This window comes from Camelus ferus, chromosome 16 (genome assembly GCF_009834535.1).
Source record: "Camelus ferus isolate YT-003-E chromosome 16, BCGSAC_Cfer_1.0, whole genome shotgun sequence".
Lineage (NCBI taxonomy): Eukaryota > Metazoa > Chordata > Mammalia > Artiodactyla > Camelidae > Camelus > Camelus ferus.
In genome coordinates, this window is record NC_045711.1 from 31,451,619 (window position 1) to 31,474,861 (window position 23,243).

A 23,243-nucleotide genomic window follows, 5' to 3' on the forward strand; every position below is an offset into this window, starting at 1 on the left:
TGAATACACATCTTTGTGTATTTTTGTACTTACATTTATATCTGTTTCCTTAGAGGCAGTTTCCAAAAGTAGAATTTTTGGGACCAAGAGAAATGAAATGGTTAACACCCAATGCACGTTGCCAGACTGGTTTCCAAAAAGGTACACTACTTAATACTCTCACCAGCAGAGCCTGAAAGATGTTGTTTCAGAGGTGAGGTGGTTTTTTTCTTTCTAATTAAACTTTTACTTTTTAGGTAAATTGTGGATTTACATGCAGTTGTCAGAAGTCATACAAAGAGAGCCCATGTACCCTTTGCTCAGTTTCCCCCAATGGTAACATCTTGCAAAAGTGTAGCACAACCAGGGTATTGTCAGGGATGCAGTCAAGAGGCAGAATATTCCACGTCACAAGGTTCCTTCCTGTTACTTTTATAGCCACACTGACCACCTCCCCTCTCTGGTCCCTGATCCCCACAGCCACTGATCTATTCTCCATTTCTCTATTTTAGTCATTTCAAGAATGTTATACAGATGGAATCACGAGGTAAAGTTTAAGGAAAATTATTATCAAAAAACAGATGTAACAAAGTTACAAATAGAAGAACTATAAAAAATACATTTTGAATTAGTCTCTAGACTAGGACTGTCCAACAGAAATATAATGTGAACCACATCATACAATTTAAAATTCTCTAAAGCTACATTAAAAATATATATAAAGACATAGGTAAAAGGAATATATTTTTAGTTCAATATACCATTTCAATATGTAACTGATACTTTTAGAAAATCATTAATGAGATACTTTACATGCTTTCCTCGCATGACGTCTTAGAAACCCTGTGTGTGTTTGTACTCACAGCACGTCTGAACTCGGACTGGCCATGTGTCCAGCACTCAGGAGCCGTGTGTGGCTAGTGGCCGCCATATCGGCTAGTCCAGACTGTACTGAAATCCAGCCGTGAGTGTGGGGTCTGCAGATCTCCAGGCTTGTGAGGGTCCCCATGCTGGCTAGTGGCTCTCAACCTTGGTTGCATGTTGGAATTTAAAAAGTAACACGAACGCCCCATCCCTTCCCCCCTTCCACCCCCACCAGAGGGTTGGAAGTAATTGGTCTTGGAAGCAACCCGGAAGTATTGGGGTTTCTTTAAAACTCCCCTAGTTTTCTGATGGGCAGCAGGGGTTGGCCCACTGGTACAAAGGCCTGGGGTTGCATCCTGTCCCATCCTGTCGGGAATCGGGGGGAGGTCCTGGGGACACCACTCCCTTTCCTCCTCTCAGTCCTCGACCTGACCTCTTGGAGAGCAGGCACTTTCTGATCTAGCGGTTCTGGGGGTTTCTGTGCTTCCAGCCCTGCAAAATCCCACCCCGATCTCTGCCTTGTTCAGTCACCCAGGCTGGTTTTAAACTGAGCTGCACGCAAGTTTCCTCCCCCATTGCTCCCGCCCCCACCTGCCCCGGCTCATTACCCTGAGTGTTTTCCGCCCTGGGGTCAGCCCCCTCAGTGGGCAGCCTTGCTTCCTCTCTGGATCAAGGGATGAAGATGAGCATTTGCTGAGAGCCCGTGACCTACTTTACGTCGTGGAATCCTCACCGCCGCTCTGTAAGGAAACAGTCATCCCTGTATTATTGATGAGGCTCTGAGAGACCCCGGCTCTTCCAGCAGAGGCAGGACAAAAAGCCAAACCAGCCAGCCTGGGCATGCAGGCCGGCTTGATGGGGTTATGAGGTGGGACAGCCGGGCTCAAGCCAGTCCTGCGTCTTCTTTTTCCAGACCAGTGCCTTTCCGTGTCCAGTGGCCCGTGAGCTGGTGTCCCTGGCTGAGAAGCATACAGAGCAGCGAACCCTGCCTCCCCCGCTTGTCATCAGCCATCTCCTGGGTGTGGGGGCCTGGCAAATGGCGAAACCCCTTCTTCTTGGCCCTGGTTTCCTTCCCAGGCCTTCATTTCTGTCATCCAGTCAGGAAATATTCAAGCCTCTTTAAACCACTGTCAGCACCTTGCTCTCAGCTGTTAAGAGTCACAAGTCCTGGGCGGGAGCACACGCTTGTGGGGTCGGTGCCAGGATCCTCCAGGGGCGGCCGGGCTACCATCCAGGGCCGAGGCAGCACACTCAGAACCAGGCCCCTGGGGAGCTCGGGTTGGCTCAGACATTGTTCATCATAAGTCCTGCGGGTGGGTGGAGGAGGAAGCAGAACGCCTCATGCGGAGAATGAGCTCCTCAACGAAACACATCACGCTGTTCTGTGCTTTCCTCTCCTTGCCCATTTGCTCAAGGTGCTCACCCTCCAGCGGCTGGCACGGCAGCTCCCTTTCGCACTAACGTTGGGAGGGCTGGAGTGCTGGGCTCGTGGGTGTTGTTCCTGGACCCACAGCAGCCTGTCCAGCTCTCTGTCTGTCTCAGGGCCTGGGACTCAAGACGGCAGGGCTGGGGTATCTGGAAGAAGGATGGGGACACAGGGTGGCGGAGAGAGGGGAGGCTTGGGTGCGTGCGCTCCGTATCACTAGCATCTTGAGTTACGGTAAAATGTGCTGAAGAGAGGAAAACGGTGCTGGCAGGACATTATTTATAGAAGCACATCCTGGTGCTTTGTCACATGGCCAGGCCACGTTAATCGTCCTGCGAGGGTCCCCCTGCGCCAGCATTTCTCTCCCGAGGGGTACACCCGCTGCAGGGCTCCGAGCTGACTGCTGAGTGTGGTCCAGGTAGCTTCTCCAAAGCCAGACTGCTTTTCCTCCCCACGCTTCCCCCAGCCTCTTTCCTCCCTTCTCCCAGAAGGAGGAATCAGCAGAAAAAGCAATGTCTTTCTTGAAACATAAATACTGATTCTAAGCATGGACGGGGGCTGGGTGTAACCAGGAATAACTCGGTTGGCGTGTCCGGCAGGACACACTCAGTTGCTTCCTTTTCTTTTTCCTCTTTCTCTTCCCTCTCCTGGCCTCCTCCTCCTCCCTTCCTCCTCCATAATCACTATTTTATTAGGAAGATATCTGGTTCGTCCATCCACCTAAGTGATGCAAAGGCCAAAGAGAAAAAGACTTGAAAGCCTCAGCCCTTTTATCTTGGGCAAGAGGCTAATAATGTTGAGGAAAAAGCAGAATGACATTTCCATTTGACAGTCAGGAATCTGGACGTTTTGGAAGAGAGAGTTTCCAAGGTGGTGAGCTAAGCAAACTTCCCTCAGCAGCCCACCAGGCTGAGAGATGGAGGAGAGGCGGTTTAGCATAGCGGGTAACAGGGCCAGATTGCGGCGTTCAAATGCCAGCTCTCTCACTTTCTAACTGGGTGAACTTGGACCGATGGCTGAACCACCAAACCCGTCGTGGGATAATGACCCCGGTTAAGATGAACTCTGTGCACTCACTCTGCGCCAGGCTGGAGCCCCTATTTTAAGCTGGTTACATGTGTTAGCTCGTTAAGTCCTCATAACCGTATGAAGAAGTTACTAGTATTAAATATCCCCGTCTTAATAACAGTGCCTACTGCAAGGGTTGTTGCGAGGATTAAGTAAAGTCACGTGTGTAAATTGCTATGCGCTGCGTCTGGCACATTCCCTGGGTCCAATAACCGTCAGCCCGCAGGAATCGGGGAGGCAGAGTGTCCATTAGGTAAAGGAAGCAGCAGACTGAGAAGCAGGATGCTGAGAGAGGAGAAAACCCTGGGTCAGCTCTCTCCGCGGGCTTCTGCAGCCTGGGTCTGATGGATGGCCAGTGTCACCAAAATTAGATCGAGTCGGAACATTTTTCCTGTCTACACATATTAAGACACAGGGAACAAAATTGTTTTTCATTTCTTGCCGGCTTTTATCGCACCCAGCAGCCGGGTGGAGGCGGCCACACGAGCGGGCTTCTAATTGCCAACAATTAAGACTTCATGCCACTGAATTATGTAGTTTGCAACCCCTATCGCCCCTCTGTTTAAGTGGAATCTAAAGGAAAAAGGAAGCATGCAACCCTCCCTACCTTTTCTAAAGGGGATTTTTGGTTTCCACAAATGCTGCAAGATAAAAAATCTATTTCTGTTGGGGTAAAAGTTGAGGGGGGTGGTTCCTTTCATTGTAGGATTGGCTTTAGGGCTGGACAGGACATCTGCTCGTGGGCTGGTGCGTCTCCTCTGCTGCTGTGGTCCCTAAAGTGCGAAGCAGCCAGGGTGTGACTTGGGCGGAGGGGAGGGTTCGTGGCTGGAGGCAGGGCTGGGAGTGATGGAAGTCACAGGACAGAAGCTCCCAGGTACAGACAGGCTTGCTCAAGAACCTACATCTGTGCTGTTGAAGGGAGGAGGCAGAATTTTTTTAAATGTATGGATTAAATGGAAGACAGGGCTGGTCTCCATCGCTGCATGGGGGAGAAAGGCACAGAGTCTGTAGTCAGGGGCCAGACACACCCAGGTTTGAATCTCTGTTGCTTAGGAACTGGGTGACCACCACGTCTTCAGCCTCGGATTCCTCGATGTAAGGAAAGAATAATAATGAGACTTAGCAAGGCAGGCGTCAGAAGGAGATTAGGGATGCTCAGTGGGTAGCAACTGTCATCCTTCTTCTCACCATCACCGTCACTGTCCTGTTCTAACGCCCGTATTCTGTGAGTCTTCAGTACATGTTTGTGCCCGGCATGGATTCGTAATGCAGGCACGTGAAACAAAAATAATGGTCTCCGTTATCTGCAAGCTCCTAAGCCAGCCGCGAGCAGGAGCACCCCCCACACCCCTCCCTTATCAAGTGCTTCCCGTCTCAGCGCCTTAACACGTATCAATTCACTAGTCCCCAAAGCCACCCTTTGAGAAAGCATTACTGCAGTCCCATTCTACAGATGAGGAGGCTCCATGTGAAGTAGAGTCTTCACTTGAATCATTTAATGAAATCCTGAGACAGCTTGCCAAACTGGGTGCCTCTCCAGCCAGGAGCTGAATCTGAAATCGTTTGATTCATTGAGCCATGGAAGGGATGGATGGCTGGGAAAAAAAAGAATAGAGGAAAAGGAACTCCTGTCCTACCCCAGGCACCCTGGATGGGCTCAGCTGATGGGCAGAGACGCAGAGCCACTGAGGGGTGCAGACACCCTGATTTAGAGCTGGGCTTTCAAAGAGGAGAATGGCCTACTCGCCCCCTGCACCCCTGCTGGTCCCCTTGCCAGTGCAGGCTCAACCCCGCTCAGCCCTAGAGAGATAGTACAGAAGCCTTAGTCTTGAAAAGCAGGTTGGTGTAGAAGCATAGCCATCAGGGTTGAGCAGATCCCAGGTTCCAAAGCTTCCTTTATTCTCAGCAGAGATAGGGGAGGGTCTCCTTCTATCCGGGACAGTCTGGAGTTCTCTGCGTCCATACAGGCGAACCTATGTTGGACCTTAAGTAGCAAGGGTGAAAATGCCTTTGAAATCTTTCCAACAAGTCTGGACAATACTTCCAAGACTGCTAAGGCATTTCATACCCTTTAACCCAGAAATTCCACATGCAGAAACATATCCTGCGAAAATACTTGCCAATGTCCACAAATATTAGCTATACAGATGCTTATGCACCATTGTTTACAATAGGGAAATTTGTGTAAACAGCCTAGCCATTCCATGGTAGGGAAATGGTTATATCAGTTTTGGTATATCCAAATCAAAGAATATATATTCTGTAGCTACTAATACAGAAAATATTGACGATATTAAGTAAAATAAAATCAGGTTATATTGTGGTGTGTGCAGTATGGTCACGTTTGTAACACGTAGAAGAATCCTGCAGAGACTATAATACCAATGATATGGTCACCATTATCACTACTTAACTAGCACTCCGTGTTCTCCCACTCGACTTGGTCCCTGTGGCCATGCCTTTGGAGGAACATTGCGGGTCTTTTAAGAGGCCCCTTGAACCTTAATAAAGTGTTGGCCACAGTCTCTCCAGCTGCTTCTTTTTCAGGAAGAGCAGTGACCTTTGGTGGGTGGTCGTGATGCCTCTTTGTCCTCTATGGAAACTGGCCCATCAGTAACCCCCTGGCAAACCAAGGGCCAGAGGAGTCTGCTTAGACACTGACCTTCACTCCAGGAGGTTCGGACGCACAGCTCTGCAGCCTCAGCTCTATAGCCTGGACTCCTGGTGGATGGGCTGGCTGTGGCTTCTTGGGGCAGGGAATGCTTGAAACGCAAGACTCCTTGGGTCTCGCTTTTGTCAAAGGCCAGTGAATCTTTGCCTGGCAATGTTCACATTCTCCAAAGGGCCTCAGCAATGTGGCGGAGAGAGAGCTCGGTGGGGCCAGCATGGAAAACAGGCCACTCACCCACCCCCGGCCAGCAGCTTCATGACCTCTTGGTGGAGGGCAGTGTCTCTGACTAGGGGGCCCCAAATTGGGAGAGTGGAATAGTGATGACACCTGGAGGCCTCCAGGCTTCAGGTGACGCACTCCCTTCTGGTGCTGAGCCTCTGTTGTGTCGGACACTTCATGAGCACTTGCTACGTGTTTGATAATATCACATTTAACATCTATGTCAACGGAGATGGCTCTGTGCCCCCTACGAAGACATCCTTTACATCATTATGCAGAGCAATTTTGCTCCTCAAATCTCTCCATTCCAAAAGCCTTCGTTGGTTTGGAGATGAAAAAGGAGACAGGGGGGCTGAAAATTGGCCGGGAGCAGGGGGAATGAGGAACATTTTGCAGGGACCAACTGCCATGATGAGAAACTCTGGGCCTTTTTGCCCCTTTTGAGGGATAGATTTACCCTGTTGAATCCACTGTGCTTTTCACTGCTCTTTGGGAGTCAAGTGGTGCTACCTTCTGATTGCAGCATTGTGCTGAGATGGCATGAGGTGGCCCAGCCTTATTCAGTTACACTTTCATAAATCCTCACACTAACCCTTATGAAGCTATCCCTGTTTTGCAGAGGAAGAGACTGAGGTTCAGAGTGATCACATGACACGTCCAGGATGTGACAAGGGAGAGCCAGCATTCCAACTCAGATTTGCCTGATCCCAAAGCTATGTGCCATTCACTCCCTGACAGAGCTGTCCATTCCAAGGACTGAACTGTGACCCTCAGGCCCCCCATTGCTAAATTACATTCTGGCCAGTCACACCTGGGATTTATATCGTACTTAGGCAGTGAGAAGGAGTTGCTAATAAATGAGTAATGACATTATTTTGATAACTTCTGCTGCATAGCAGACTGCCTCAAAATATAGTGGTATGAAACAACAACAATCTTATTTCACTCACGAGTTCCTGAGTCAGGAGTTTGGGAAGTTCTCGTCTGGGCAGTTCTGGCTTGGAGATTCCCATGCAGATGCAGTCAGATGTTGGTTGGGGCTGCAGCCATCCAAAGGCTCACCTGGGCTGGATGTCGAGGATGGCTCAATCTTGGGGCTGGCAGCTGAAGCTGGCTGTTGGCTGGGAGCTCACCAGGGCTGTCAACCAAACACCTGTGCATGGTTGCCAAAGCAGTTTCCTCAACCAGGGGCAATTTTGCACCCTCCCAGAACATTTTTATTGATTATAACTTGGGTGCTGCTGGCAACTGGTGGATAGAGGCAGGGAAGCTGCTTAACATCCTGCAAAGCACATGACAGCTCCCCTCAATAAAGAACTGTGCAACCCAAAATGTCAACAGGGCCGAGGTGGAGAAACCCTGCTCCAAAGCCTGGGGGTCTCGGGGTCGTAGGACGTCTTACCTGGGTGCCGCTTCCCCCTTGACTGAGCTCCCAAGGGAACTAGGTGGCCACCACATGTCCTTTTATGACCCAGCTTCAGAAGTCACATAGCATGGGTACTGGTGGGAGCAGTCACACACCTGCCTAGACTCAAGCGGAGGAGATGTTTGTGGACCCCATCTCTCAATGGAAGGCGAGTCTGAGAATCAGCGGTCACTTTTTGACCATCATAGAATAAACTGGGGATCAGCACCATGGGAAGCAGGCAGATCACAGAACCGCTGGGGGTTGCCCTCTGGTCACCAGGTTGTCCTGCTGGAAGCTGGCCAAGCTGGCACTGAGTCACTAGACCAGCTCACAGGAGCAGCAGGTGTAAGTGGCTCAGGAGCCCTGACAGGAACCCCTGGTCCCCAAACCCTTCATCAAACATCACTGGGTTTTCTCTGGGCTAGGTGGAAATGGAGATCAGGGTGTCTGCCTTGGACTGTCCTTCTATCTCTTCCCCCTTTCTCTACAGTTAAACCCCATCCGTCCTCCCCTGCCAGTCTCTAACTGGGCCCTCCCTCACGCCTGTACCCTCACCTACCTCCAAGCACCTAAGCACTTCGTTGCAAGTCCTTTTATTATTGGCTTGGGCAGGGAAATGTGCCATTTGTGATTTAATTTCCACAAGACATTTGTCCCTCATTGCTAGTCATGGATGGTAATTAGTGACTATTAATTCCTGATAATTAACAAGCTAATACTTAGAGGTAATGGCACCTGGGTAATCATCTTAAAAGGCTCAAAGCTGCCGTGCTTTCGAGGCCCCAAGCTCCAAAGGATGACACTACATTTCAGCATCTCTCCCCTGGGAGCTGGGACTGCGTTTTGTTTACCAGGGCAGTGATTGGAGAATTGACAAATCTAGCCTTTAGTTTTCTTCTCTGAATTTAAAAATAATACGTATTCTGTTTGAAGCTTTGTTGAGCCCAGAAAAGTATAGAGGAAATCAAATATATATAACCTTATTACCTGGAAACATCCACGGTCAAAGTTTTGGTTTATTTCTTCCCAATCTGTGAATTTTTTTTCACAATAGAGTTTGTGTTAAATATGTGCTTCCACATCCAGCTTTATTTGTGTAATATTACAACATAAACATCTTCCCTTATGGCAGCATCTTATCAAATATGTCTGCCTCCCCCAGCAGAAAAATCAAAAACTGTTGTAGAGAGGGGGGTGGAATTCATGGGAAAAGAAGGAACAGCGATGTGAAAGGAAAGACTTGAGCCTCATTAGGTGGGAACAAGGAATTCATTCTAGAGCAGAGGGTCTTTGTGGGGACTCCTGTCCCTGCCCCGACTAACCGAGGACATTGGGTAGAAAAATACGTGCACAGTTACATAAGAAGGAAGACTGGAAGGCAGTGACCTAAGATGTTAATAAGGGTGTTGATTTCAGCGTGGGGTGGCGCCAGTCATTTTCATCTTCTGCCTTACGATTTTTCTGTGCAGCACAGAGAAAAAAGCATTGAATCAGCCTTCCAAATCTTTTCAGCACACACTCTTTTCCATCTACAGAACTGCCTGCGTGATCGCAGGTAAAGTCTCCCCGCTGGGCCTTGATTTCTTTCTGTGTGGTGTGAGGGAAATATTGGTCCTCCTGCCCTAAGAGGTGCTGAGTGAGAACGCACCTCCAGGAAATCGATATGAAAAGATACGCCCAGGTGACTCCCGTCAGTAAGCCCAGTAGGATCTTGAGTAGCACTTGGCTATTGGTAAAGACAGTCTTCCAAAATTCTGTGTCACGTACGTGTCTGGATTCCCTAGTGGCCCACCCTGGGGGTGCCTCTTCATCCCAACACTTCTTGAACCTGTTTATTTCTTCCGTAGGGAGGCAGTGTAGCTGCCACACAGACTTTAGACCGAGACCTGGGTTTAAATCCACAGTCTGCCACACACCCGCGATGTCCGGAGGCTGCTTAGCATCTCTAAGCCTCAGTTTCCCCATCCATGAAATGGGGCCAGTACGCCCTACTGATGGGGTGGTTGTGAGGTCCTAACGAGATACTGTGCCGTAAAGGGCTTTTCAGTACTCAGTCAACGATGATTGATTTACAAATAAAAAATATTTCCTAATTGAAGTGTAAATTCAACTGCATAATGAGTGAGGTTGTTATCTTCCGCTCTGTGTGGAGTTCCATAAATGGGTTCCCTGCTCTGGAAAGGGACTTTTCGGTTTTCCCAAGCTCACTCCAGGCTTCAAGCTCAGCTATTATAGAGTTCGGCAGCTTGGGTCAACTTGGGCCTTTTCTTTTATTTCTTGCTTTTACAGATTCAGATCCAATCTTCTCTCCAGTTTCACCTTCCCAAATCTCCAAGATCTGAATCTTTTCTGTCTACCAAGCTTACCATTAAAACTGGCTGTTCAGCTCTGACCGGCGCTAGCTGTTGTATTTAGAAGCCCTGATCCGTCGACTCTGCAAAAACAGGGTCTTTGCCCATTGTTGGCTAATAGCAATGCCTTACACCAGGCTTGGGCGTTAGGTTTTGCAAAGCACGTCCACCTCTGCTGTTGCATTTACTCTCCCAGCAGTTTTGCTCTGTTATTCTTCAAGGGGGGACAGCACTGTCCCCTAAGTGGATTTCACAGAACGAAATACCACTGTGTGGTCACGTAAGTTTGGAAAACACTGGGATGAGCCAAGCTAAACAGACTTTTCAGGCCTTTAACCTGTAACTGTGCAGTGCGATTCTTCAAGATCTAGATGCAGTGTTTCCACAAGATTTTTTTTCACCAGAGTCCCTTTTGCTAGAATATTCCGTGGAAGTTTTGCTCCATGGACCCTCATTTGGAAAGGTCTCAAGACTGAGGCAGGATGAAGTTTAAATGTAGGCACCACCATTTGCTGGCTGAGTGATCTCGGGCGAGTTTCTCAACCTCTCTGATTCTCAGTTTGCTTACCCATAAAACTGGGGTGGTAAGAAGGTTGTAAAGATTAAAATGAAGTGCTGAGCAGAGTGCAATGATAAACATTCAATGTAATTTAGCTTTTATTATTATCCTCTTCCTCTAGGTTACCTGGGAGAGGAATGGATCCCAGAAAGGCAAATTTCCCAACGTTGCACAGTTACTAAGTGAGAGAGCCGAGAATTAGATCTAGGTGTCCTGCCTCTCAGTTCAAGGCTCTTCACCGCTTATGGGGCTGTTACTCTCATTCAGGCAACTTACCCATTTGTTCTTCTCTCCTTCCCTTACCTCCATTCCTTCTGGCAGACATTGGGGTTTTGTGAGCCTCAAATATAAGTGAAAGTACTTAGGAAACTGCTAGAAAAATCCTAATGATCATGACCCGTGGCATTACCCATCCCAGCAGTCCGTGTAGTTGATTCCCAAAGGCACCTCCAGACAGCCTGCCCTGCCACCCCTCACGTCCTCCTCGGGACCCAAGGTTCCACCGGTTGAAATACTGCCCACGCTGGTGTCATGGTCATGATGCCGTCATTTCATGCTTTTCCGGCTTGTGAACTCCGACAGTGCTTCTGATTCCTTTGCTTCTGCCATGGCCGCCATCACAGGGCACCTCACACCGTAGGTGCTGTATGAGATATTTGTAACCCAGTCAGGGCCCAAGCTATCCAGCTGCCCCTCCCACACCACTGCGTGCAGAATGGCTTGGCTTAGTGGGGAGGGCTGGCTGTTTTGCAGTTTATTTTCCCCTTCTTTGTCAAAGTCAGTGCAGGAGGGATGGGCTTGGATTAAACCCCTTTGCTCTCCAGCCTGGTGGACAGGTAGGTACGTGCCTTTGCTTCCAGGCACTCACATGCCTCCAGGAAGCCGGCACGGTGGTTATTCTCTCCCTTGTCAGCTGATAGAGCAGGGTTGGTGCTGTGGAATCTAGGCCAGGATGTCCCTTCTTCTTGCAAAGAGCACCCATTTTCCTCCCCTTCCATCTTTTCCCTGCCCCTCCAGCAAGCTCAGACTCTGCAGATGAATCAATGATCGTGAGTGTGGTTTCTGTCCCCTTTAAGCTGGCTGAGCTGAGAGCCACCTTTCCTCAGCTGAGATTCGATGCCGTGCCTGGGGGAGGGCTTCTGGGTCACCCCCCGGGGCCCCGAGGGTGATGGCCTGAGCCTTCCCATCACAGGTGCTGTGGCACCTGACTCTTCCCTGAACATTAACATCCTCTTGCAAAATTTCCGACTTTGCATTATTGCAAGGGGCCAGTGAAAGTTGCTCCCAGCCTGGCAACATTCATTGCAAGCATGACCGGCTTAAGGGAGATTCCCCAGACCCTGCCTTCTTCTAGAAATAGCTCTGCTGTTTCACTCAGCCCCACTGGGCGACCCTCTTCTGGGCTCTGACCATATCCTGAGCTTTCCTGGCCACAGCAGTCACTACATTGTACTGTAGTCACCTGTTTGCTTGGCACAGTGCTCCTGGGACTTCAGCTGGTATATGACTCACCTGAATCGTGTTAAAATGCAGCTTCTGACTTAGAAAGTTGGAGGGGCCTGGGATTCTGCATTTCTACCACGCTTCTGGGGGATGTGGATGCTGCTGGTCCAATGGCCACACTTCAAACAGCAAAGAGCAATCCTCACCCTGAGCTGCAATTAGAACCACTGGGAGCACAACGATGCCACTGCCCTGACATGAGCCCAGTTACATCAGAATCTCTCAGAGTGGCACCCGGGCATTAAGGATTTTTAGACACTGCCCGGGTGATTCCAGATTCCAGCCAGAGTTCAGAAGCTCTGAGCTGGGCTGTGGGCTCTGTGGGGCGGCATCTGCTTGCCTTACTCCTCACTTTTCCCAGCTCCATCACTGAGCCCAGGGCTTGGCCCAGGCAGGTGTCAGTAGGTGTGCGCGTGGCTCACCTTGCGTCGACTCTGAGCTTCTCTGTGGCTGACTCAGAGCTGGCTCCTACCAACACCGCATGCTGGGCAGGCACGAGTCAGACAATGAGGTGGGTTTAGGAGGCCTGTTGAACGTGGCCTGGGGTGTGGCTTCTTTCCCGTGGCCCACCCGGGTCTACAGCTGATTAGAATCCATGAGGAAGACACCTTCCGGGAAGCCTGCCTTCTCTACCCCTCAGCCTCTCCCCCAGACTCCTGCCGCTTCCCTGCCTGGGCCCCGCTGCTCTCTGCCAGGATGCGCTCATGCTCAGAGTCCCTCTCATCCCAGGGAAGCCCACCCTGGCAGAGTTCGTGCCTCCATCCCTCCTCCCTGCCCCCCCCCCCCGGCTCTTGGGCAGATCTCTCCCACAGCCCCCACCAAGCTGCATTCCGGCTGCCTTGAGGGTGCCTTAGTCTTCTAGATGGGAACTCTTCGAGGCCAAGGATAACGTCAGGTTCATCCTTTTGTCTCCCCTGGCAGGCACAATGGATTGCTGAATGAATGAGTGAATGAATGGCATTATCCAGCCAGGGGGTCTCCCAGAGAGAACCAGGCAGCCCCTTGCAGTGGCCTGTCAAGAAAGCTGTGAATTTCTGGTGGGGAGAAGGAGGTGGCACCTCGGTCGCCATGGCCTGACATCCAGGGAGCTGGCCTGTTGGTTTTCAGTCATCCATTTGGCCTGGCCCGGCTGACTCAGTTACCCTCCAAAGGCCCCTCACCGTGGCCTCCTCAGAACCTTGGCTGCTACTGCCTGCTCACTCTCTCTTCTGCCCCCAGAGCCCACTCACCGCGGCTGGCACCGCGGCTGCGGGCTGCACGCTGACCGTCGGGAAGATGAGTGCCTGCGGGAGGAAGGCCCTGACCCTGCTGAGCAGCGTCTTTGCCGTGTGCGGCCTGGGCCTCCTGGGCATCGCCGTCAGCACCGACTACTGGCTGTACCTGGAGGAGGGCGTGGTCCTGCCCCAGAACCAGAGCACCGAGATCAAGATGTCCCTGCACTCTGGCCTCTGGAGAGTCTGCTTCCTCGCAGGTAAGGGTGCCCGGGGTTGGGGACAGCCCTTCCCCGCCACCCCAAGAGAGCAGCAACCCCCACCAGGAAAACCTACCTATGAGACCCCCCCCCACTCCCCTGGGGGAGAGATGTCCCTGCTAGGAGGAGGCAGTTCACACCGGGTGAGCCTCATGAACTCCGGGCAGCGCTCCCGCCAACGCTCCTGCCAGCGATCAGGACTCAGTCCAAACTCCAGCCCCAATGTTTGAAGTCCATTTAGGCAAGTCCTCTCATCTCCTGGGACCTGGGTCTTCCCACCTGAAAGGGGAACGTGACCCCGGCTTCCCCACGCTCCATGCCCTGGCTGTGAGGCAGCCGTCGCACAGGTCCACCGCCCTTTCGCTCATCAGCTCGCTGAATCGTGGACCTCAGTGTCTTCCCAGGACCTGTTAACATGTCCGCTTTACAGACGAGGAGATGAAGACTCAGGGAGGTGCAGTCCCAGCATGGGCACGTTCTGGCGAGGGCCCTCTTCCTGCTCCGTAGCCAGCACCTTCTCGCTGTGTCCTCACGTGGTGGCAGGCATGAGGGAGCTCTGTGGGGTCTCTTTGATCAGGGCATTAAACCCATTCATGAGGGCCGCACCCTCATGACCTGAACACGTCCCAAAGGCCCCAACTCCAAGTACCATCTCCCTGACTCAGTGCCACTTGTCTCCACTCATTGGCAGGATGGGAAACACTTAGCACTTTCGCTGTTCCTGTGTCCGTGACACGGCAGAGAGAAAACACAAGTGCAGGTCTTCCCTGCAAGATGGTGTGGGTTTGGACTCCACCCATCTGGGCCTCCCACCCGCTTGCTAGGTCTTCCCTGGACCCCTTGGAGTTGCTACTCCAAGTGCTCTGTCCTTATCCGCTCACTGTGGCCCCAAACCAGCCCGCACGAGAAGAGCATCCTGCGCCCTGTAAGACTGGCCAGAAACACTGCAGGGTCGCGGGTCGCAGACCCTTTCTTGGAGGGCTCTGTAACCGATGTGAGCACGGGGCAGAGGGAGCACTTGGTCCTCCCAGCGTCATGGTCGGGCCCTGGGGGATGGGGTGGTGGTTGGCGCCCACCAGTGTTTAGCAGGGAGGACACCTCAAGGCCTAGCCTCCCGGTGACATGCTGAGTCTACTTTGGGAATGGCACCTGACGCTGACCTCCCCTCCCACTGCCCTGAACTGTGTGTGTCTGTCTCTGCTTAAATCTGAAGCAGAGTCTGAAGTCACCACCAAAGTGGTTGACAAGGCTTTGGGGGTTCTGCTCCATGACACCCGCTCTGGGGACCCAAGCCAGCCACGTGCCATCATTGGTGGAGTCTGTCCCAAAGTGACGAGTCAGCCACCAGACTTTGACTCCGTGTTGAGTTTGCAGTGCTGACTGCTTTCACATGACTCTTGGTGCTTCTCCAGGAAAGATATGTTGTCAGGTTGGGCGCCCACCCCCACTGTGGGCCACCAGCCAGGGACAGGACCCCCTAGGGTTTGGATCCAGCCCAGGCATAAATACACAATGGGTCAAAGATCCTAGAAGCATCTGGAAATACCACTTGAATCTGCTAACTTCAAATCCATATTCAAGGAGGACCTGGAAATGTAAGGGATGCTTGTCTCCACAGGCGAGGAGCGGGGCCGCTGCTTCACCATAGAGTACGTGATGCCCATGAACACCCAGCTGACCTCCGAGTCCACTGTCAACGTTCTAAGTAGGTGCCTCACACTTTCCAACCCGGGCCACGGGGTGGGCAGAGCAGAGCCGGGCAGAGGGGAGAGTCAGGGTGACCAGCTCGTTTCTCAAGAGCTCGTGTCCTTAGACTCAGCCGGCTGTGCTGGCCTGAGCTCACCAGAGCCAGCTCTGCCACTTATTTACCCAGTGGTGGCAGCAGGTTGCTGGAGTCGCCCAGTGTTGTGCCCTGAGCAAATGAGAAGGCGTCCGGACCCCGTGTCTTCCTCCGTTTGGGCTGTTATAATGAAATACCACACACTGAGCAGCTTAGAGACGACAGAGATTTAATTTCTCTCAGCTCTGGAGATGAGAAGTTGGAGATCAAGGTGCCACGTGCTCACGTTCTGGTGAGGGCCCCCTCCCCGGTTCATAGCCGGTGCCTTCTTGCTGTGTCCTCACATGGAGGCAGGGAAGAGGGAGCTCCGAGGGGTCTCCTCCAAGGGCACTAATCCCATTCATGAGGGCTCCACCCTCATGACCTAAGTGCCTCCCAAAGACCCCCAACGCCAAATACCATCACACAGGGTGCTAGGTTTATCAAAATGAATTTTGTGGGGGACACAAACATTCACACCGTAGCACCCAGGGAACCGAAGCAAGCTCTCTGGTCCCCAGTGAGACTGACGTCACAGCCTTGCCTCACCAGAGCTGGTTCTGACCACCCGAGGAGGGGACGGAGCCCAAGATGCCCATGCAGGGTGGGGGCTTTGGGGACCGGCTGGCAGGTACTACCAGGAACACTTGCCTCACGGGGGTGAGCTGTGGGGAAGACACTCGAGGCTGACAGCATCCTTTCGTCCCTTAATTAGAAATGATTCGCTCGGCCACACCGTTCCCTCTGGTCAGCCTCTTCTTCATGTTCATTGGGTTTATCCTAAGCAACATCGGACACATCCGTCCCCACAGGACCATCCTGGCCTTTGTCTCTGGCATCTTTTTCATCCTCTCTGGTAAGTCGTGTCATTTTCGTTCATGCACTCTGGACTTGTGACATTTGATTCCTAACCAGCTCTGCTCTGGGAAGTTCTGGTCACGGCGGTGAGTCAGTTCCTGGCACGGGACCAGCTGAGCCAGTGGTCCAGGCAGTGGAGGAGACTGCTGATGACCGTGGGCCTGTCCCGCACCTCCGAGGAGCAGTGACCTGACCGGCCCCCCCCACCGGGCAGAGCTGGGATTAGAACCCCGGGTCCTCCTCACTCTGCACCATCACCACCCCTTCCTCCTTAGTTCCCACTGATGAGTATTCCTGTTTTTGAAGAGCTATGTCCTCATGTTTTTGCGTGAAAGAGAAAGACAATGTGCCTTTGGAATAATGGCCTCTTCACCTCCCAGACCTCTACCATCCCCTGGAGATCCCTAAATTCCCCTTCACTTTCCAGGGATGCCCTGTTCTCCGTACCCTGGGCCCACCCCAGTTCCTTCTTTACGGATCTGTCTTCCTGCCGACTTCAGATTGTACTGCATTATTCATTCTTTCTTTCATTTATTCATGTGTTTATTCATTCATTCGTGATATCTGCCAGACCTTATCCTGGGAGCTGGAATCACTGTCTACTAGAAGGGCAGTGTAATAGGAGCTAGAAACAAGTGGACAGGAAACATGAACCCTGCAATGAAAGAGGCTGTGACAGCAGTCAGCAAGGACTGCTATGGGGGCCAAGAGCAGTGGCTGGAACTCAGACCAAGTGCCGGTCAGGGAGGACTCCAGGAGAAGGCAAGATGAAGGGTGAGTCAGAATTAGGTAAAGAACGTGAGATTGGGGTGGGGTGGAGCCTGGAGGGAAGAGAGAGGATAAAGCTTTGGGGAGTTGAAGCGTAATGATTCCTCCTTGCGGTGGGAGCACAAGGAGGGATGTGGTGAGAGGTGAGCCTGGGGAAGGCACCTGAGGTCGCCTTATGGATTTGGGACTTTGTGAGAAGCCTCAGGAGGATTTTAAGCTGAGGAACAGCATGACAGATTTGGATTTTGGAATGACCTCTCTGGGGAATGACAGGAGGGAGGGAAGCAAGACAGGGGGCAGAGAGAGTGGGTGAGAGGCTGTTTAAATAGTACAGGAGAGGGGGTGGGGGCCCAGACTGAGGGGATGAGAGAAGAGAGAAATGAGAGGGTTCAAGGCCTGCCTGGGAGGTAGACTCAGTAGGAGTAGGACTAAGACTTCAGGGGAGAAGTCGAGGGCGAGTGCCAAGTTCTTGCTTGGACACTAGGTGGACGATGCGTTGCATCACTGACCTAGGGATCATAGGAAAAGGAGCAGATCTGGATCAGAGATCGTGAGCTTAGAGTGGTAAATGCAAAGCCTGAGATGTCCACGTGATGTCTTGAGGCAGAAGGCTGCTAGAGGTCAAGGTTTGGGGCTCATGGACTTCAAGATACCAAAGACAGCGGTGGAGCTATCAGCCTAGCGAGTAGGGGAGGGAACCACAGGGATGGAAGAGATCACTACAGGGAGTGTGGGGAGTGAGACAGGAAGGAAATGTGGTAAAGGAAGCTAGGCTCTTTCTCCCCTTCAAGGGGACCTGTGCAGTTTCTTGACGACTTTTTTTTTTGGAGATCAAGCCAAAGGCGTGGCTCTCAGGGCATGTATTTTAGGTGCCCTGGAGCCCTGGACTTGTTGATAAGAGAGGAATTATAGGTGGAAGATGGGTAGAGGGATGGCCTGAATAATGGATGGATGGATGGAAAGAGAAGAGGATAAAGAGCTGCTGGGCACCAGGCATTCTGACGGCCACCTGATTCCCAAGTGACTTTAGGTTCCTTTCCCCAACATTTTCTTGTCAGTATAGCTTGGGAGCCAGGTGGCAGTCAGAACACCTGATGCCCAAGAGGTTTTCTGACTTTCTCCTTGCTTCCTTCCCATCCATCCATCCTTTCTTTCATTCATCTGTCCATCTTTTTTTCAATCCACCCTCCTACCCATCTTCCATCCATTCTTCCATCTATTAATCCATTCATCCATCCTTCCACCCATCAATCCAACAAATATTTACTGAGCACCTGCAACGTCCTCAGCCCACCCTCTGCATGGTTGTATTTCCACCGAATCCAGGAGGTACAGACAGGGTTAAGCTCTTCCCTGATCTTTCTATGGATTTCACACTAGTCAAGGCTACACAGTAGCTTTGAAGCGTCTGAGGTTTCTTCAGCCGTGGGCAACAGAATGAGAAATCTCAGGTGAAGCCGGGTCCCATGAAGCCGTTTTCATGAGAGCCATCGAGAGGGTTCACTTGGACCAGCAATGATTCCAGTGTGAGTTAAGTGCCGGGGACGGCTTGAATCCCAGCTGTTTTCTTTTAACATTCATCCTTCAGAATGCCCTCATTTAATCAAGTGAATGGAATTACACCCTAACAGTGCAAAACAGAGTAATGAATTACGTCCTGATTCAATTACAGTCAGTAATTGATGAGACGGATGCCTGAATTGGCCATTCGCACAATGGCAGCAGGAGTTTGGGTGCCATTGGCCTCCTGATTGGACACTTTTCAGAATCTGGATGAACCCTCTTTATCTCTCCTGCACACCCGTGGTGGGTGGGCTGCACCGGCCATGGACCGCATGGTCTCCATGGTCACGTGACCATCTATCCTGGGACTGGAGACCCTGGCTGAAGAGCCTGTTGCTCCTCAGTTTGGCAAAAGTCACTTGCTAACTTAGTGGTTCTCACCCTTAGTTCACATTAGCGTTGCCTGGGGAGCTTTCAAGGCAGTACAGTGCCCAGGCCCGGCCCAGGCCACGGGACTCAGCATGTCTGGGGGCGAGGCTTGTGGCGCAGACGTCTGACAGGTGATTCTAGCGGGCCGGCGGGGTGAGGACCATCGGGCTCCCCGTGGCTCAGAAGGTGGCTGGACGGGGAGCTTTCTTACCTGAAGCTGTCCGCTTTCTAGGAGGCAATGGTCTAAAGAGAGTCCTCAGGAGAACTCTGGCTCCCCTTGAACTCCAGAATGAGTTCGCGGTCCCCACAAGGCTGGTGGCTTCCTCCCTGAACCACAGGAGGCGGGGGTGGGGGGGGGGGGTGCCCGGCCGCGAACTCCCCAGGCCTCTGCGCTGAGCCCCCGCTGTCCGGCCAGGCCTGTCTCTCGTGGTGGGGCTGGTGCTCTACATCTCCAGCATCAACGACGAGATGCTGAACAGGACCAAGGACGCAGAGACCTATTTCAACTACAAGTATGGCTGGTCGTTCGCCTTCGCTGCCATCTCCTTCCTTCTAACGGAGGTAAACCCCTTCCAACAGGCGGAGGGGATGTGGGGAGCTGGGCGCTGCCCGGGCTGAGCGGGGAGGAGGGAGAGGCTCCGCGCCTCCTGGACCCGCCCACTCCACCGCCCTTCATCCCGAGATTCTGTCACGCTCCTCCCTGGGACATCCCCCAGCCGCATCCTTTCGTCCCCACTGCGTCTGCTCTCCTGGTGGTGTCCAAGGCCAGCCCCACCAGCAGCCAGCTCTCCTCTGCTCTCTCCTCACCGCAGAGCGCCGGGGTGATGTCCGTGTACCTGTTCATGAAGAGGTACACCGCCGAGGACATGTACAGGCCTCACCCCAGCTTCTACCGCCCGCGTCTCAGCAACTGTTCTGACTACTCAGGCCAGTTCCTACACCCGGACGCCTGGGTCCGGGGCCGCAGCCCCTCCGACATCTCCAGCGATGCCTCCCTGCAGATGAACAGCAACTACCCAGCCTTGCTCAAGTGCCCCGACTATGACCAGATGTCCTCTTCCCCATGCTGAGGCTCGCCGCCACCTCCCTCCCTGGACTACGGATGGCCAGGCAGCCTTCCCATGCTCCCCTGTCAGTCTGTGAGCCCTAGGCCCTTGGTTGACAGGCCCAGGCTGCCCCATGCTTAGCTGTTGTCATTTGACCCCTGTCCTCTCCCTGCTTCCCCTAGAGTAGGTCCAACTACCACAGGATGGATATCAGGAGCCTGGAACCAGCGAGCAAGCTGATTGGCTGAGAGCATGGGTGTAGCCCCACCCCCTTGAGTGCCAATCACTCCAGCAGCTCTCTCCTTTCCTGGGAGAGGTGGGTGTGAGGGCTATGAATTCATCCCCGCACACCCAGCTTCATGGTCCCGGCCAAGGCGAGCTCCGAGATGCCAAGACCCTTAAAGAGACCCAGCTGGACTTGGGTGCTGGCCCTCACGTTCATGATCTGGGCCATTGGGCCAAAAGGTGACTCTGATGTGAGGCCTGACTGGTTCAGAATCATCAAGCACTGTTCCTCGTGAAATCCTTTCTCCTTTCTCGTCACCCACATCCCTGCATACAACATGCCTGTCTGTGCTCTCCACCTCCCCTCTGCCCCACAGCCTGTGAATCTGTTTCCCTCTTCTCCCGGCAGAACTCAGCTGCCCCAGCCTCTGTCCCTAAGGGGCTAAGGGTGGGTCTGAGGCCTCTCTCATGAGTCACAAAGAGGTGTTAATGGCTGATGATGTCTTAATATGACTGGCCCCTTGATAACAGATTTAACGGGTCTTTCATGCCTTAACCCAAAGAGGTGACTCTGACTGTGAGAATTTCAGAATTTGGCTGGTCCTAGTTAATGTTACCAAGCACTGTTTCAGGCCCTAGAGATACTGTTCCTGCTCACATGAGCTCTATTTTCAGTCCAAAACCCTAAAATATAATCATGTAGACAGATGTCTTTACCACCTAAGGAGAAGGCAGCTTTCAAAGAGGCTGCCTGGGACTGGGAGCTGGATTTGCCGACACCTGAGTCTGAACAAGCCAGACTCAGAATGATCCAGCTGCTCTCCTGAGGATGCCTGTCAGCATTTGGGGTTTGCCAACTTAATCCTGATACAGGGTAGCGTCTGCTCCCTGGGTATGGGGCATACATAGGCAAACAGATTCCCCAGAAGACGAGGTGGCGTGATGCCCATTTTCCTGGTAAGAAACCTGAGTTGGGAGGTATGTAGCACCTGCCATGAAGTTCAGAAGGAAACTGGTGAAAGGACCACAGCAGGACGGGACCCCCCCTCAGATCTCCAAGCATCTTCTCAGCATTCCCACTTTTGGATTGGAGGTTTGGGTAACAGAACAGCGCTGGGCTCTCCGCCGTGTGTTTCTGCCATGCCAGCTTTTCTCCCTTTCTCTTGCTCTCTTTAAGACAAGTTCTCGGCACAAAAAGCCACCGTGGGCAACACATGGGCTCTGGAAAGAAATACAGAAAACTGCATTTCTGGCCCGGGCAGACTTCGGAAGGGCAAGGCATTCATTTGCTTGGGCTTCCACGGGCTGGGAGGCTTAAACCACAGGCATTTATTTTCTCACAGTTCTGGACGCCGGAAGTCCGAGATCCAGGGGGCAGCTGATTTGATTTCTTCTGAGGCCATTCTCCTTGGCTTGCAGATGGCTGTCTTCTCAACGTGTCTCCACATCATTTTTTGTTTGTTTGTTTTTTCCTGCCTGCGTGCATGCGTGCCCCTGGTGCCCACATACCCTTGTATAAGGACACCCGTCAACTTGGCTAAGAACCCTCCCTGATGCTTCATTCTGACTTCATCACCTCCTTAAAGGCCCCATCTCCAAACACAGCCATATTCCAAGCGTGGAGGGGAGGGTCCCAACATGTGAACATGGGGCACGGGGCGGGGGGGCACAGTTCAGCCCAGACCAGGCAGGCTGCTTCACCTCTGGAGTATTCTACTGAGAGTGGAGGAGACACAAGAGATGTGGACTCTGGTCCTTGTTCTGCCACTATCTCAGCATGGATCCTTGGGCAACGCCTTTCTGCTCTGAGGGACTCGGCCTAAACTATTTCCAACCTCCCCTCCCTGCCCCAACTCTCACGGAGAAGCGCCATGTGGCCCCCACGTGTGACTTTTCACCCCCTGTCTATCCCCAACTTCCACTCCGTTGGTACCTGCCGTGACGTGTACTCCCTGGTTCCCATTTATAGATTAATACGGAAACCACGTTCTTCCCCGTGGCAAAGGACTCGCTGAGTGTCCTTGGAGACCATTAGGTAGCATTTCCAAATTGGACAGTTGTTCAGATGTGCTCAACTCCAATTTTTGTCAATGTAATTAGCTCCTCAAATGCACTGTTCTCTCCCTAAAGCACTTTTTCTCTGTCACTGTACCAGGTTTGTTTTTGTGCACATGGAAAAAAATAGAATCCACTCCTGAACAAAGCTGATTGTCGACTGTGACATCATTCGGGTGGGTCTTTGTCGTCCAGCTGAGACAGGCAGCTCCCACCCTGGGAATGCGCGATTTACGCGTATCTTAGGAACGGGTTCTGGACCCTTGTCTTCCTTCCTGGGGGATGGGTGAATGTGTCACTTACTGTGCAATGGTGACAGTTTCTTTTCTGTCTATAAGCTGAGAACTGGGGCCTCTTGGCAGCCCCTCCACAATCAGAAGATTTTTATCAAACACTGAAGTGTATAAACTCAACTCAGAAGCCATTAATTAGGACACCTTCCCCAATACATTTTCTGAACTTTTATTTCCCCAGGAGGAAAAAGAAGACTGACGATTTTTTATTTTTTCACCCTCAAAATATGGGAGGGGGACATTAATATACCGAAGTCTGATGAATTATGGAAGAAAACCAATTGGGGTTACCAGCCGGGTGGTTCAGACAATTCTGACAATTGTTCCCTCTCTCCTGGAACTCACCAGCCTCCTTCTTGCTCCAGGGGTTAGTCAGTGGTGTCCGCCTCCTCCACGACAGACACTCAGAGAAGACCTTCAATGAAATGATCTGTTATCAGGGCTGCACGGAGTTGAGGGGGAGCAGTTGGGGGCAGAACCACACCAGCGTATCAGTGATGTTCCTGAGGACTGTGTGGCAGGGAGCCCTTCTATTAATGTTTGGGTAACTATCCTTCATCCCTAAATAAAAGTAGCATATTAGGGTTTACCAGAGAAACAGAACCAGAAGAATGTACATATAGAGAGGTTTATTTCAAAGAACTGGTTCCTGTGATGGTGGAGGCTTGGCAAATCCAAAAATCTGTCCCCTGGGGAGGTCAGCAGGTGGAGACTGAGGGAAGAGTTGC

General features: G+C 52.0%; 1 protein-coding gene across 1 annotated transcript in view; it reads left to right on the forward strand.

The window, feature by feature from the left end:
- Window positions 1–22,370, forward strand: part of CACNG5 (calcium voltage-gated channel auxiliary subunit gamma 5) — a 36,155-nt gene extending 13,785 nt beyond the window's left edge. Inside the window, exons 2-6 of the mRNA XM_006177423.3 lie at window positions 13,267–13,519; window positions 15,138–15,224; window positions 16,054–16,194; window positions 19,312–19,457; window positions 19,709–22,370. Coding sequence (XP_006177485.2) covers window positions 13,324–13,519; window positions 15,138–15,224; window positions 16,054–16,194; window positions 19,312–19,457; window positions 19,709–19,966 — 828 coding nt within the window. The 5' untranslated portion in view covers window positions 13,267–13,323 and the 3' untranslated portion in view covers window positions 19,967–22,370. The remainder of the gene's footprint in view (window positions 1–13,266; window positions 13,520–15,137; window positions 15,225–16,053; window positions 16,195–19,311; window positions 19,458–19,708) is intronic.
- The last annotated feature ends 873 nt before the right edge of the window (window positions 22,371–23,243 follow it).